At 39.8% G+C, this 14286-nt stretch overlaps 1 protein-coding gene across 6 annotated transcripts in view; it reads right to left on the reverse strand.

Moving 5' to 3' along the window:
• LOC111568796 (RNA binding protein fox-1 homolog 2-like) overlaps positions 1-14286 on the reverse strand; it is a 63532-nt gene that overhangs the window by 35313 nt on the left and 13933 nt on the right. For 4 of the 6 annotated variants that reach the window (XR_004847360.2, XR_008599774.1, XM_023270606.3 and 1 more), the window contains exon 2: positions 13584-13634. The exons of 1 other annotated variant lie outside the window; for it this stretch is intronic. Coding sequence is in view for 3 of the 5 variants with exons in the window: in XM_023270606.3 (XP_023126374.2) it covers positions 13584-13634 (51 nt within the window). In the remaining 2 variants the exon portion in view is untranslated. Of the gene's footprint in view, positions 1-7863; positions 8298-13583; positions 13635-14286 lie in introns of those variants that run through there. One more of the 6 variants, XM_023270608.3, reaches the window with a different exon arrangement.

The following is a 14286-nucleotide window of genomic DNA, read 5'->3' on the forward strand; positions in this document are numbered from 1 at the left end:
ATAAGTCCACGCTGCTCTATGACTCTATTTGTATAATGGCTTTGGGCTGGTTTCTGATCACCTGACTCAAATGCAAAACATCTACAAACACAACTATCACTGTTTATTCCCCCTCCAAAAGGTCACACTAGACCAGATGCTGCACCTGTTGCAGAACCTGCAACATCTTCAAGAAAAACAAAAACAAGTATTCAGAACTGTAGAATTGACTTGGTACTGAAAAATCTGTTCTCGTGCCATCTCTATTCAGCTCTTTGCTAAGACATTTCAGTGAACCTGGGTACCAAGGTAGACGAACTAATGAACAGATGTCTAGGTGAATCTTCCTGACATTAAGTATTCAGTCCTCAGCTAAACCCTGATTGTCTGCAGTGTTTTTATCACGTGATGAAAAAGGTTAATTCAGTTCAAACACACTGAACCCAGTTCTCAGGATGACTTTCTCCTGAGACATGATGTGTCATGTTTCAGGGTGTGACAACTTACCAAATTATAATTATTACTATATTGCCATATCTAACTATGTATAGTATAAGTATTATATTATTTGGATTTTATGTAATTGTCACTCTTACTTAATGCCTGATAGTTAATCCAGACTGATCTGTGGAGTGATCACCAAAACCAGTGCATCAGTGAAAATCTACAAATCAAACTAGTGTGGAATTTGAATGCTTTTATATGAACTGTCAAAATTGACACGTTAATGCTGATTAATCCATCAGCATGATTAATCTGATTAAAATTTTAATGCAACTATCCCTTCGACAGCACAGAATGACTCAAAATCCCTGAAACGTCTCACAATTTTTCTTTAAAATATCTCTAAATTAATGACATTTTTGCTTATTTTTATGCAGTAAAAAGACTCATTTTGCAGGTAAATGTAAAAGGACAAATAGCTATTTGCAAAAATACTGATTTCTGATGTGGACATAATTTACAGGTTTGCAATTTTTATACTATATTTTTATACATTAATATTTTGTTCCATTAATTTATTAGTTATATGTAATTTGATAAAACAAGGAAATTCTGTAAAATAACAGTTTAAAAATAATTTACTGTTTTTCATTCTTTATATCCATCATTTTATTTAAAATATCTCTAAGTTAATGACATTTTTGTTTATTTTTATTCAGTAAAAAGACTTTCATTTTGCAGTTAAATGCAAAAGAACAAACAGCGATTTGTAAAAACACAGATTTTTGATGTGGACGTAATTTACAAGTTTCGCCTATTTACTTTATTATTATTTTTATACTTTAATACTATGTTCCATTAATTTATTAGTTATTTGTAATTTCACAAAACAAGGAAATTCTGTAAAATAACAATCTTTATATGCATAATTTTCTTTACAATATCTCTAAATTAATTAAACTTTTGCACATTCATATATAGTTAAAAAAAAAACTGTAATTTTTGCAGTAAAGCATTTTATATTTATATATATATATATATATATATATATATATATATATATATATATATATATATATATATATATATATATATATATATATATGTTCCCTTCTTTGTTGCTCATGCAAAAGGAAACGCGATTAATATCGATTTAAAATGAATGATGTTTAATTGTGATAAATCAAAATTAATCCCCAGCAACCCTGTGATTTCATTGTTTGACAGCACTAGTTTTTGTATAATTTACGCACTGCAGCTGCAAAAGAAGTTTAAATGCATAAATCCAGCAGCACTGACTTATTGTACACTGCTGTTTATAATGCAGGTAACCTTGGAGACACAGTACTCCATACATGTAGGGCTCTACTGCTGTATATCTCTACATTGTATCACTTGTATTGTGCCTCTCTGTGTGTACGTACGTGCACTTTGCTGTGAGGTAACATGGCGAGTGCTTTCACACCTCAACCCACCACATACAGCCTCAGGCATCGCAGTTAGAGCAGCATTAGTGTCCGACAATATCATTGTGGTTTTATTGGTGGTGGGAGAACAGTTAACCCTGAGGTGCAGCAGTTTCACACATTGCATTAGGCCACCAACACTGAGGACTCTGCACTCTGGCTTAGTGTTTAATCTGTGGTAACAGGTATTATACGTGTGTGTTCATGTGAGAGAGGATGTCAGTACTGTCTGCCACTTTCCTTCGGGAGACTTGCAAAACACAAAGAAATACCCATAATCCCATAGGATGAGGAATGAAGCGAAGCATGCAGGTACCTGGGTAAACTGAGTTTGTTCTACTGTGCCCTGACATTTGCAGCAAAAAAACACAAGTACCTGTCAATTTGAGCACACAGCTGCATTATTCTGTCCTTTCTGTGTGCGGAGCTACACTAACACTAACAAATATCCACACAGAACCCCAAGGGAGACACATTTTGGGTGTGGATCTCTTGCAAATTCCTTGAAGGCCTGTTGTTGTGTTAACTGAGGGCTCACTAGACAATCAAAAAGAGGGCATTTCAGAACTGGTACATCAGCAGGTCAGTTATGGAGCCACGTCCCCTGCAGTCCAGTCCTGCTGAGACATGGCCCAAACCGCACCATTACTGTGGCCAGTGTGCAACATAACTTGGCAATTAAATGTCCAACTAAGCTGATTCGTCACTCTAGTAACAAGCATAGCCAGAATCCAAATCTCAGTTTCTAAATTTGTGTTTTTTTCTTGCAAAATGCTGCAGACTATAGTGTTGCCATTATGTCTTTTATATTTTAATTTTTTTCTTTCTATATTAGATTTTCTATATTGTTATTTTATCTTATTTTATTTTTGTTACCTTCACTTCATACTTTATTTTTTATATTCTTATCCTATTTTATTTTGTCTTATATTTTATTTTTTGTTACCTTCACTTTATACCTTATATACTATATTTTTTCCATATTCTTATCTTATTTTTTGTTACCTTCACTGTATATTTTACATACTATATTATATTTTCTATAGTCTTATTTTATTTGATCTTATTTTATTTTTTGTTACCTTCACTTTATACTTTACATACTATATTAAATTTTCTATATTCTTATTTTATTTTATTTGACCTTCACATTACCCCTGACCCTAATATTCTGTTGTCTTATCGTTGAATACCCAGCTGCTGTAACAACAGAATTTCCCTCTGTGAATTAATAAAGTCTGTCTAATTCTAAATTATGACTTTAATACGATACCGGCCTAAATACATTGATACTGATAATAAAACGATACCACAGCACAAAAAAACACATCAGGAAAAGAAATGAAAAACTATATGACAGAACAAGGAACATTTTTTTTTAAATTAAGCAAAAGGAATGAAAATATTTTGACAATGTAAAATCAAGGCATGGAAGGATGTGAAAAGAAGCCAAAAGAACAGGAGGAATTATTTTAGTTTTAATATCCAACCAGAACTGGAAGCGCTCTTCATTCAGATCAGCTCTCTACACATTCACATCTCTTCACCTTCACATGTCTAACTCCTGCTCATTAAAGGTTTAATCCTTAGACAGATAAATGCAGCAGGACTTCAGAGCACATTCTACTCACCCACTTTCACTGTTTCTGCAGGATTGTAGTAGAACATTTTTAATTTCTGTTGCTAATCTGCAACCTGTGAATGGCTGATTTTTACCAGCTTGCAGTGGATTAACATCACCAGTATGAACACTGGGGACACAGCATATAGAAATGTTTGCCACACTTCACCACTAAAGCCAAAAATAAACAGTTGCCCTTGACTGCCTCTTTTTACATTGTGTTGGTGAAAATACTTCACTTGTACCAAAATAATCTCACCTGCTTGACTTGTATTTAAGGACATCAAGCAATTATGTTATTCAAACACTTGCTAACCTGTCTCTGCTTGAATCATTTGAACACGTCGGCATGTCTGTCGGCGAGACGCTTTGCCAAGTTGGGCATGTCGGCTACCTGGGTCAATGTTTACAACATCTTTTGTCTACTTTGTGGACAATTTGTGGATACGTAGTTGGCAAAAAGACTTGTTTATGTAGTAATGACCCCGTTTTGTCATCATGAGAGCTGCTTATGAGAGAAGAAAAAAATGAAAAAATGGTGGTTACGCCTACTACGCCTGCAGAAAGTGCAAGCAGAGCGCTGCACACTGCCTTGCTGCTGGGGTGCATTGAGGCAACTGACAGGAAATACAGCTCCTATTAAAACACTGTCATTCTTTAAGTTCAACACTAATAAAAACTGGTATAGAGTTGTTCTAACAGCGGCATGGTGATACCTTTCAAGTATCGCTACGCTGAGCAACAGTAATAGACTGTCAGCATCAAACATGAACATCCAGGTTCAGTGGAGAAGTCTGCTGTTTAACTGAGTTCCTACTGTTTCTATTTATTGTCATCAGCCTATAGCAGACATCTGGTTAACTACTCGGCAGATAGAGAAGACTGAAAAACACTGATGTCACCAGATAAAATGCCCCGTCAACAAACAGAACCTGAGCAAGTGGATTGGTATAAAGATGAATTTTCATCTCACATGCACTACTAGCTAGTCAGAAACTGTTCACCAACCAGAGTCAGGAGATCCCTGAAAACTGAGATAGAAAATATTCTCATAAGCTCATTTTTGGTTAGAAAATTACTTAGTTGATAGCTAGCTACATTAGCGGTTTGAGGCACACGTCACACGCTCCTGCATACTGTGTTCCATAAGTTTACCAAAACAAAAAGACTCAATAATAATAATGCATGTGTGTGTGTATCTGTGCAAGTACAGCAGCCTCTTTGGTTTCCATAAAGGTCTTTTCACAACATCAGCATTAGAGGAGGACGTTAAGGAGGAGAAGCAGCTGCAAAATAGACCAACACACACATAGCCAACCACATCTGAAGCTTTAAGAGGCTCAGAAAATATGATAAATACTCACATCAAAGTTCTCACAAGGATGTTGAACTGTATTTTTTGTTTCAAATACTTGAAATCTACATTCCACGAGGCTATTTATCTTTGGCATTCCTTTTTATATACAGTTCCTCCAGGAATTTGCGATGTTGCGATTGTAACAATTAAGGCAGATTCGACCAATCTACGTAAATTCTGCGCAACCTTGCAATTTTGTCCAATCACCGCAACTTTTCCACAATGTTTGGCCAGCCTCCTGTGAGTTCCACCAATCATAGCAGTCCCCAGCGCAAACGTAACGCAGGTACGTCACCAAATTCGCGTTCTTGTTTATGGTTTGAAAATGCAGACATGTCCGATTCTAATGTCTCTCATTTATCAACAAAAATTACTGATAGACTGTGCAAAACAATTTCCTGATGTTCTTCACGAAAGCAGAGGTAAACTGTTTTACACCCGTGCAATACTGTGGTGGAACAGAAATGAAAATCATCAATTGAGAAACACTTTTCTACCGTGAAACATATTTGGAGAATGGCTGAAACTAGCAGACCACAGAGCAGACAAATCACCATGACAGAAACTGTTGCATCCAGATCTGTTGCAGCACTGAAAGAATGAAGGTAAGTTAGATTAATTAATTGAAGCCGTGAGCGTGTGTGTGTGAACACGTGTGCCAGGATGTGAAATTAACTTTTTAAGCCACTGACAGATACGTCCAAATATGATTCATTCAATATGTAAATTATCATTTTGTGCCTTAAATCTACCAAACACTTCAGGTTAAACCAGTATCTGGCTGCTGCTAATTTCCCACTGTGGTGTGCCAGCTTGTGGAAATGGGTTGGAGCGTGTTACAGAATTAGTTTAGGAATAAATACTGTCAATAAAATGTTGAAACATGTTATAAAGTTGAAAAAAATGCTACTTTTTAGCACTTGTCACTGTCACCCGCAATTTCATCGCAACAAATACGCTTAAAACATTGCAACTTAGATCGCACTTTTACAGAAAAGCTGCTGCGAATTCAGGCAATTTTGGTCGCAATAATCTTGAAAAAAGCAGAAGAAATGCTGTATTTTTTAACACTTCAAGGCTCCATCCCAATTATTTGCTTAATTTTTCTCTTTCTTCTTCTTGTTTGTGTTTTGCTGTGGTATCAAAATTGGTTTTTGGAGACAATTTCAATCCTATCCACTCACCAGCCCTAAATTAAAGGTACGGCAATACGAGTTGTCCCGCACCAAACACCTGACATATTTAGCCCTCTGCAGTGTCAGCCCAGCAGACTGTAAAATAGTGACAGTGGCAACTTTAATGCCATGAAAAGGAACGCTATAGAGATGTGTCTCCCAAAATAGAGCGCAGCGTCATAAATTTTACAGAGGCCGGTGCGAGTGGCGCTGTGTCACCTTCAAAGTGCATTCCCACATGGAACTCGCCCTCCACCCCTGCCCTCGCACCCCTCCAGTTACTACCGCTATCCTCCATTTGGCGTCTTTCTCTTTGAAGACGAATAATGTGTTCAGCTTACAGCCGCGCAAGTTTGTAGGGGGAGGAATACAGAGGAGGGGGAGAGAGAGGGAGGAAAAACAGGAAAAACACAGGAAGGACAGACAGAGGGGAGAAAAAGACAACTCATGCGGGAAACAGAGATATTTGATTATGATATTTCAGAGGCCTGGAGGGAAGAAAACCTTGAGCAGGCCTTGTGGATATTATATGCATCACCATATCATCTTGTGTGCACAGTGAGACGGTACAGGTCGGCGTTTATGGTCAGTCTGAATGACCAGAAATGTTCAGTTGTGAAACTGAGTGACTTTGGTGTGAAGATGTCAATGGGAATTTGTAAAAAAAAAATGACAGTTACTAGAGAACTGTTGTGTTTAATTAGAAAGTAGACCTATATTCTTAAGTGGAATGTTTCTTTTCAGTTTTAGAGCAGTTTAAATAAATGTGTAGGCTATTGCAAACATTTCTTTTCATAATATGTCACATCTCTTTGAGGATGACGCTGTGGTGTGCACCTACGAATGGGTCAAATTGTTCTGAAATAAGTCAGGGGGTGCTGAAGTACTTGAGCAACTGGTAGATTTGTGTGTGTTAGCATGTGTGTGTACACAGTAACAACTGTGCTTTGGCACCTGTCTCCCTCAATTCAAGGGACAGATGAAGTTTAAACCGCATGGACAGCTTGGATGACAACGTTGAATCGCCTGACAAAATCTGAGCCGCCACCCTCTGCGCGCATGACATGACATGACACACGCATGCATACGAGATATAACGTGACACTGTGTGCAGTCAGCATGGAGGGAGCTCCGCGGTACCGATGTACATGTCAACACAGGCAGCGCGAGCAGCAGTTGCTACCACATGCGCCTGTATCTCCCCGAATCCCAACACCCGCCCTTAGGCCCAAAGGAACCCAGAGACCAGAGAGCAGGACAAGCTAGAACAGAGCCAGAGAACAGCTCTTATCCTCGGGCTTTCTCTCAGCTAAAGTAGCACAGACACGCCCACCATATGGTAAGAGCAGCTAGCACACAACATCAACTGTATAAACATTACAATCCAAGGTGTTAAGTAACTATTTTAGCATAACAACATGGTTGCTTTGCAGCCCCTGTGCAAGGAAACAATTTCTCTGAGTGTATTTATCTGCAATTCAGAGCCACAAGGACAAAATGCAAAAAAGCAAAAGCAGCGGACATGATTACTTCCAATGTAATCACAGATAATTGGGTGCAAAGAGTTAAAAAGCAAAAGGAGCAGAGCTGCAGGGACAGGCCCTGCTGCTAGCCTGATGCCCTGCCAACTATCTGACAAAGGCCTCACCTGGGCCAAAACACAGCAAACCAGAACAGGCCATACCATAATCAGCACCACAATTACTGCTTCATCAAGCCAAAATAAACTAATTAAAAAAGAAACATTAATAACCTCTTGCTGTATTAGTTTTGCCTTACAGTAATTTATAGAAAGAGGCTCAGCTCAAGGAGTGAACTTACCGGCAGCACAGCTGGGTAGTACAGCCCCATCATGGTCTGATCTAGAGGAACAACTGCTGACGAGCTCTCCACTTTCCTTCTCCACTCTCGTTCCCCTCCTATTCCTCCTCTCTTGGGCCTGTGCTCTAGGACCATGAGCCGACGATGGCTTCAGTCCACGTCTGTCTCACACATTCAAATTCTCCCTCGTTCACTCCCTCTTCCTCCTCCTTCCCTTCGCCGGCGTCCCTTCTCCGACTTCTTCAGCACGCAAGCCTTGTCTAGCCTGTCACTCTCTGCCTCTCTCTGCTCCGTCTCCTCCTCGGCCCTGCTGCTCTGATCCCCCTCGGGCCTTTCTGTCTCTGTCCTCCTGCCAGCCTGAGTCTCTCCTCCTCTCTCTCTCTTTTCTCTTTGCTCTGCGGCTGTCATTCACACACTCGCGTTACACGTCCTGCTGCTCCCCCTGCTTCCTCTTGTTCCCGCCCCTCTTTGAAAACTTTCCCTCCCTTTCAGCCTCAATCCCTCCTATCCATCAAAGCATCATCCTTCCTTCCATGTAGCCATCTAACCCTGTGTCTGGATGGAGTCAGAAAGCTGCTGTTGCCGTCTCCTCAAACCCCTGGATAGAGACAAGGAACGGGGAAAGGAAGAAGATGCTGTCTTCTATCCACGTACAGGCAGCCCGAGAGCACAGCACACGAATGCGACCCCCACTGCATTGCAGCGCTTTTTTGATGATTTATTTATTGCGTGGCAGCCTGTCAGCTCCAAAAAGCAGTGGTAGGTAGTCCAGCCGGTAGACAGCTAGGTAGCTAGCTGCGTGGGTAGGCTCCTAGATCATCATCTCTCTGCGGCAGCTGCCTTCATCACACAGATGGAAGTATCACAGAACTGAGGGAGCGCCAGCCCCGATCCAAGCATCTAAACCTCAACCTGAATCTCTATCACGCTGCATTGCGCCTTTTCCTTCTGGCTCGGGCTCACTTCCGTCACTTTCCACCACTGTATTGTTAGGAGGCGCTTAATTTGCAGAGATGAGAGTGCAGTTCCTTGCACTGCATTTTCATATGGGAGGGACTGAACTCTGCGGAAAAAAAGCCCTGATGCCAAGCATTCAGACATCTGCTGAGTTTGGCTAGAACTGGGTCCAGGGGGGATGAAGGGATGGAGGGAGGGAAAGATAAGCGATTGGAGGTGGTAGTGGGAGGGGAAAGGGGGCAAACGAAAGGAGTCCTGCTGGAGTGAGGGGGGCTGGGACAGAGGGGCAGTGGATGCGAGCGAGAGATAAAGGGATAGGGAGATAAATGGATAAAGGGCTGGGTGAAAAAAGAGCGAGGGATGACAGGATTAGGGCTGTAAGTGAGGAGGATGAGAGGATGAATGGGGGATGATCTCGGGATTAAGTACACAGACTGAACACAGCGATAAACACATGCACTCACACACAAATACATGCACATAATGTACACACAGATGTGCTCTGATCATATTCATGCTGCTGCACCTTGGCTGGCAAACAGACACACATGGACTCAGAGGGATATATCCATCCAACACTCAGCAGCTAATCCAAACAAAGGCCTCATTCTTCAATATAGCATCTACAGATGATCAATAAGCCAGACTTTACTATTTGAAACTAATAATCTAGAACGGGGGTGTCAAACTCATCTTAGTTCAGGGTCACATTCAGTCCAATTTGATCTCATTCACATTTAAGGAATTATCTTTTTCTATTTTCTGAAGAACATTAAATTCAGTTTCAACAACATTATGCCTGAAGTTTATCATTTACACATTATAACTTCCAGATCACAGCGTGTCTACAAAGGAATAAAACATTTTGTCACGAGTATCTGGCACTGAACGTTTCAGTATTTTACTTTATGATCAAAATGACAAAAGTTAGACAAAAAAAGACAAAAAACCCAACAAAAACAAGACAAAATATGACAAAAATTAAACACAAAACGACAAAAGTGAGAAGCAAAATGACAATAAATGAGATAAACAACATGAAACAAAACAAAAAGAGACAAAAAAATCAGATAAAGAAGTTCCAGTGACAAAAAAATGACAAAAACGAGACCAAAAAAATGACAAAAGCGAGAAACAAAACAAAAAAATTTAGACAAACAACATAAGCGAGACAAAGCACAAAACGACAAAAACGATGCACAAAACAACAAATAAAACAAAACACAAAATGACAAAAACGAGCCAAAAAACATAAATGAGACAAAAAGGAAACACAAAACAACAAAAACATGAGACAAACGACAGGTCAGACAAAAAAAAAGACAAAACAACAAAAACAAGACAAAACATTACAAAAACGAGGCACAAAACAAACTTGTCATGTCTAGGAATTATTTTAAATTTATAGTTTTACAAATTTACAATCTGCAGTTCATGTCTTCTCTGTCATTTTTACACTTGTAGGGCTGGTTTTGGCCCACGGGCCGCATGTTTGACACCCCTGACCTAGAACATTTCAGCAGAATTGCAATTACTGGAATGAACATTACGACCAGCAAACTAAACTTGTGCTATTGTTAAATGGTAGAAAATACTCGGGACTTGGCTCTGTGTGCCTTGTTAACCCTGATCATTTCTGTGACCTCAACAGCAGGAGACTGACTTGAATGCACCCACGGGTCAGAAAGTCCACCCATCTACACACATTCACCCCTCGCAGCGTACGGCAGCAGGGACCCACACGAGCCTGTCACCATTTAGCACACTCATATTGACACAGGCAGACCTACAGGCAGTTCAGACATGCATAAATAATATAAGACAGGAGCATTACCGAGACAAATGTACTGCAGCAGTGAACAAGCCAATCTTTCTGAGCTAGGCTTGGCTAACTCCATTTGCATGATAACCAGCAGCTAGCGCACTGGAGACTCCTAAGCTGTGTGCTCAAGGGCAGAATAGATTAGCGGAGACGACTTTCAAATCATTTATAAAACAAATGCAGAAATGTGCGTTGGCTGTGAATTTAACAGATGACAAGAGCTCAGACGTTCTGCAGACCAGAGGAGTTCTCTGCCCAGGTGTTTGCCTTACACAGGGCCGAGTGAAGACTGAAATATACGTACAGTAAGTCTGCTCAGATGGACCAACTGACTATTACATGATTTTCTACCCGGCAGGAGAGCCAGCTTAAATAACTTCTGTTTCACCTCTGCTCCATTTCTCTGCTCATCCTCCTCTTCCTGTCTTGCCTTTAATCTCTCGCACAATTTTTATGTTTTTGTTGTTGTCAGATCAACACCAGAAATAACTCCATACTGGGCACAAGGGAGGGGAAATTGAAATCTAAATAAAATTAAACCTTAAAGCCAAATTCTCCCAATGCCTCGCTCTCACACTCTCCGAGAGCTTACAAAGGGTAGCGCAGGAGCGAAGAGTCAAGCAGAGTAGACGAGGGCGAAGAAAAAAGAAGAACACACGAGAGGGGCCGAGGTCTCTGAGGATCTCTGAGGCTGGGGGCGAACAGGCTCACAGATCAACACTCCCCTCCTGTGGCACTGCCAGAGAGCTGCACATCCCAAACGCAGACTAAATGATGCTCACGCACGCGGAGGCCTTTCTCATAAAAACACTCAAATGAGGCTTCGCACACACACACATCCACACACACATTCACACTGAGCTGGTTTGAGCCGCTCAACGCGCTCTGCTGCTCGGAGGTAGATAAGAAAACAGTCAGCTAGCCTGCCGCCACGCCGCACACGTAAGGCACTCATTACTGAACGCAATATGCATAGAGAGACACTTACAATGAGAAGGAAAAAAAACAGAAACCGAGCGAGGCATAAAGAGAGAGAAAGTGTGAAAGGATGATGTGAAAAAGCTCTGCATGCGAAGTGTGCGGAGCTTAGCTTAAAGAAGGTGATGGCATAATTTCTCTCGGCTTTCTAAGGATCAAGTCTGTGAAAGAGAAGCTCATTCACTCCCCAGTTCCTCTTCCATCAATTCTTCTAAGACGCATCATTTATGAGGCTGCAGGAGAGGAACCGTGTAAATAATGATACTGTAGTACAACAGATCCACCAATGGTAGTGGAGATGGACGGCAGCACTGGCCGAGAAGAATTAGGAGTGGGCTTACGTAGACTATACTCAGTACAAAAATGTCACATTTTTTGTGAAATGGAACCAGTCTATCCCAAGTACAAGAGGTGTTAGACCAGGGGTGTCAAACATGCGGCCCGTGGGCCAAAAGCGGCCCGCTACAGGGTCCAATCCGGCCTGTGTGATGACTTTCTAAAGTGTAAAGATTACAGAGACGACATTAACTGCAATTTGTAAATTTGTAAAACTATAAATTTAAAATAATTTCTACACTTTCACAAGTTGTTTTGGTCATAAAGTAAAGTATTAGATTGTTCTTTGTTCTGTTGTCATTTTGCGTGTCATTTTTGTAATATTTTGCCTTTTGTTGTCTGACTTTTGTTTGTCTCACATTTTTGTCGTTTTGTTTCTCGGTTTTGTTGTTTTGTGTTTCCTTCTTGTCTCAATTGTGTTTTTTGTCTTGCTTTTGTCATTTTGTGCATCGTTTTTGTCATTTTGTGCTTTGTTGTCTTGCTTGTGTTTTTTGTCAAATTGTTTTTGTTTTATTTTTCGCTTTTGTCATTTTTTTGGTCTAGTTTTTGTCGTTTTGTGTCACTTTGGAACTTTTTGTCTCTTTTTGTTTTGTTTCATGTTGTTTATCTCATTTTTTGTCATTTTGCTTCTCGCTTTTGTCGTTTTGCATTTCGTTATTGTCAGATTGTGTCGTTTTTGTTATTTTTTTGTCTTTTTTTGGTGTGACTTATCGTTTTGATCATATCGTTTTATCTTATCGTTTGTCTCACATTTTTGTTTCTCGATTTTGTCGTGTGTTTCCTTTTTGTCTCGATTGTGTTTTTTGTCTTATTTTTGTCATTTCCTGTTTCATTTTATTCATTGTTTTGTGTATCGTTTTTGTCATTTTGTTTCACGCTTTTGTGATTTTCTGTCTCGTTTTTTTGTTTGTCCATTTTGTTGTCTCTTTGTAACTTTTTTGTCAAATTTTTGTCTTTTTTGTTTAGTTTCGTGTCGTTAGTCTCATTTTTTGTCATTTTGTTTCTCACTTTTATCATTTTGGATCTCATTTTTATATTTTGCCTTGTTTTTGTTGTTTTTTTGTCTTTTTAAAAGTAAAATAATATATTGTTCAGTTTCAGATACCTGAAACTGAATGTTTTCTGTCTTTGTAGATCCACTGTGATCTGTAAGTTGTAATGTCTAAATGATAAACTGAGGCATAATATGGTTGAAATTTCATTTATTTTTCTTGACAAATTTCAATTTGTTCATAATGTTTTGTAAAAAGATAGCTCCTTAAATGTGAACATTTTCAGAATGTACTTTTTTGTACTAAAACAAAGGAAAAATTTGGAGTTGATGTTATTTATCGGTTACTATGCTGTGATTTTACTGGTCCGGTCCACTTAAGATCAAATTTGGGTGAATGTGGCCCCTGAACTAAAATGAGTTTGACACCCCTGTGCTATACAGCCTCATTAATTTCAGTTTTCTTATACATCCATTGAACAAGCAGCATTGGATTAATTGGACTTCACAAAGTCTCTTTCAGCTTCCATCCATTGTTCAAAGCAGCAAGCATATTGAGTGAGTCAAAGATTCTGTATTACATTATTTTTTTAATTTATTGTTACAGAGATTTGCAAGCAGTCTCTAATCTCTTACCTGACTGTGAGGTGGGTATCCATGGAAACCGGGGTTTAAAGGCTCATTGTTCTGCAAGAGACAACAGGAGGGATGAGAGCAGCATGAGTGGCTGGGCTTTTGAAAATGAGTGAATGCAGCATGACGGGCCAAAAACTTGCAAATTTCAGATGAAATGCACTCAAGCCGACTTGTTTTTAAACCTACAAGAGAAAAAAAAAACTCAAAGCAGAAAGATTGTATAACAGGATGTTCTTCACTGTCTTACAATATTGTCACAGTCGGTGTCTATAAAAAGCTGAAAGCTTTAATCATCACACTGTTTTCCAGCGTTAGGGAATATATAAAACCAACAATGATCAGTGACTGTTGAACCATCACTGCAGCTCACCAAGCATTCATATTAATCCGTACCAACCAATCAAAAGTCACTAGCAGAGGGTGAGCCCCCCGTTCCTCATCGACCCCGCTCAGAAACCACTGTTGTGGTTAATTGCTCTGTAATTACTTTTAATTAGATTATTTCTGTCTCTTTCGTTCTCTTTTCTTCGTGACTATTATTTTCTCCTCTGTGTCGTTTTGCCCCGGCGAGAGGAGCCATTGTTTGCGGCAGAACTAGGTGAGGAGGAGGAGGAGGAGGAGGAGGAGGAGGAGAAGGAGGAGGAGGAGGAGGAGGAGGAGGAGGAGGAGGAGGAGGAGGTGAACGAAAAGCCAGAAAGACAGA

This window comes from Amphiprion ocellaris, chromosome 19 (assembly GCF_022539595.1).
Source record: "Amphiprion ocellaris isolate individual 3 ecotype Okinawa chromosome 19, ASM2253959v1, whole genome shotgun sequence".
NCBI lineage: Eukaryota > Metazoa > Chordata > Actinopteri > Pomacentridae > Amphiprion > Amphiprion ocellaris.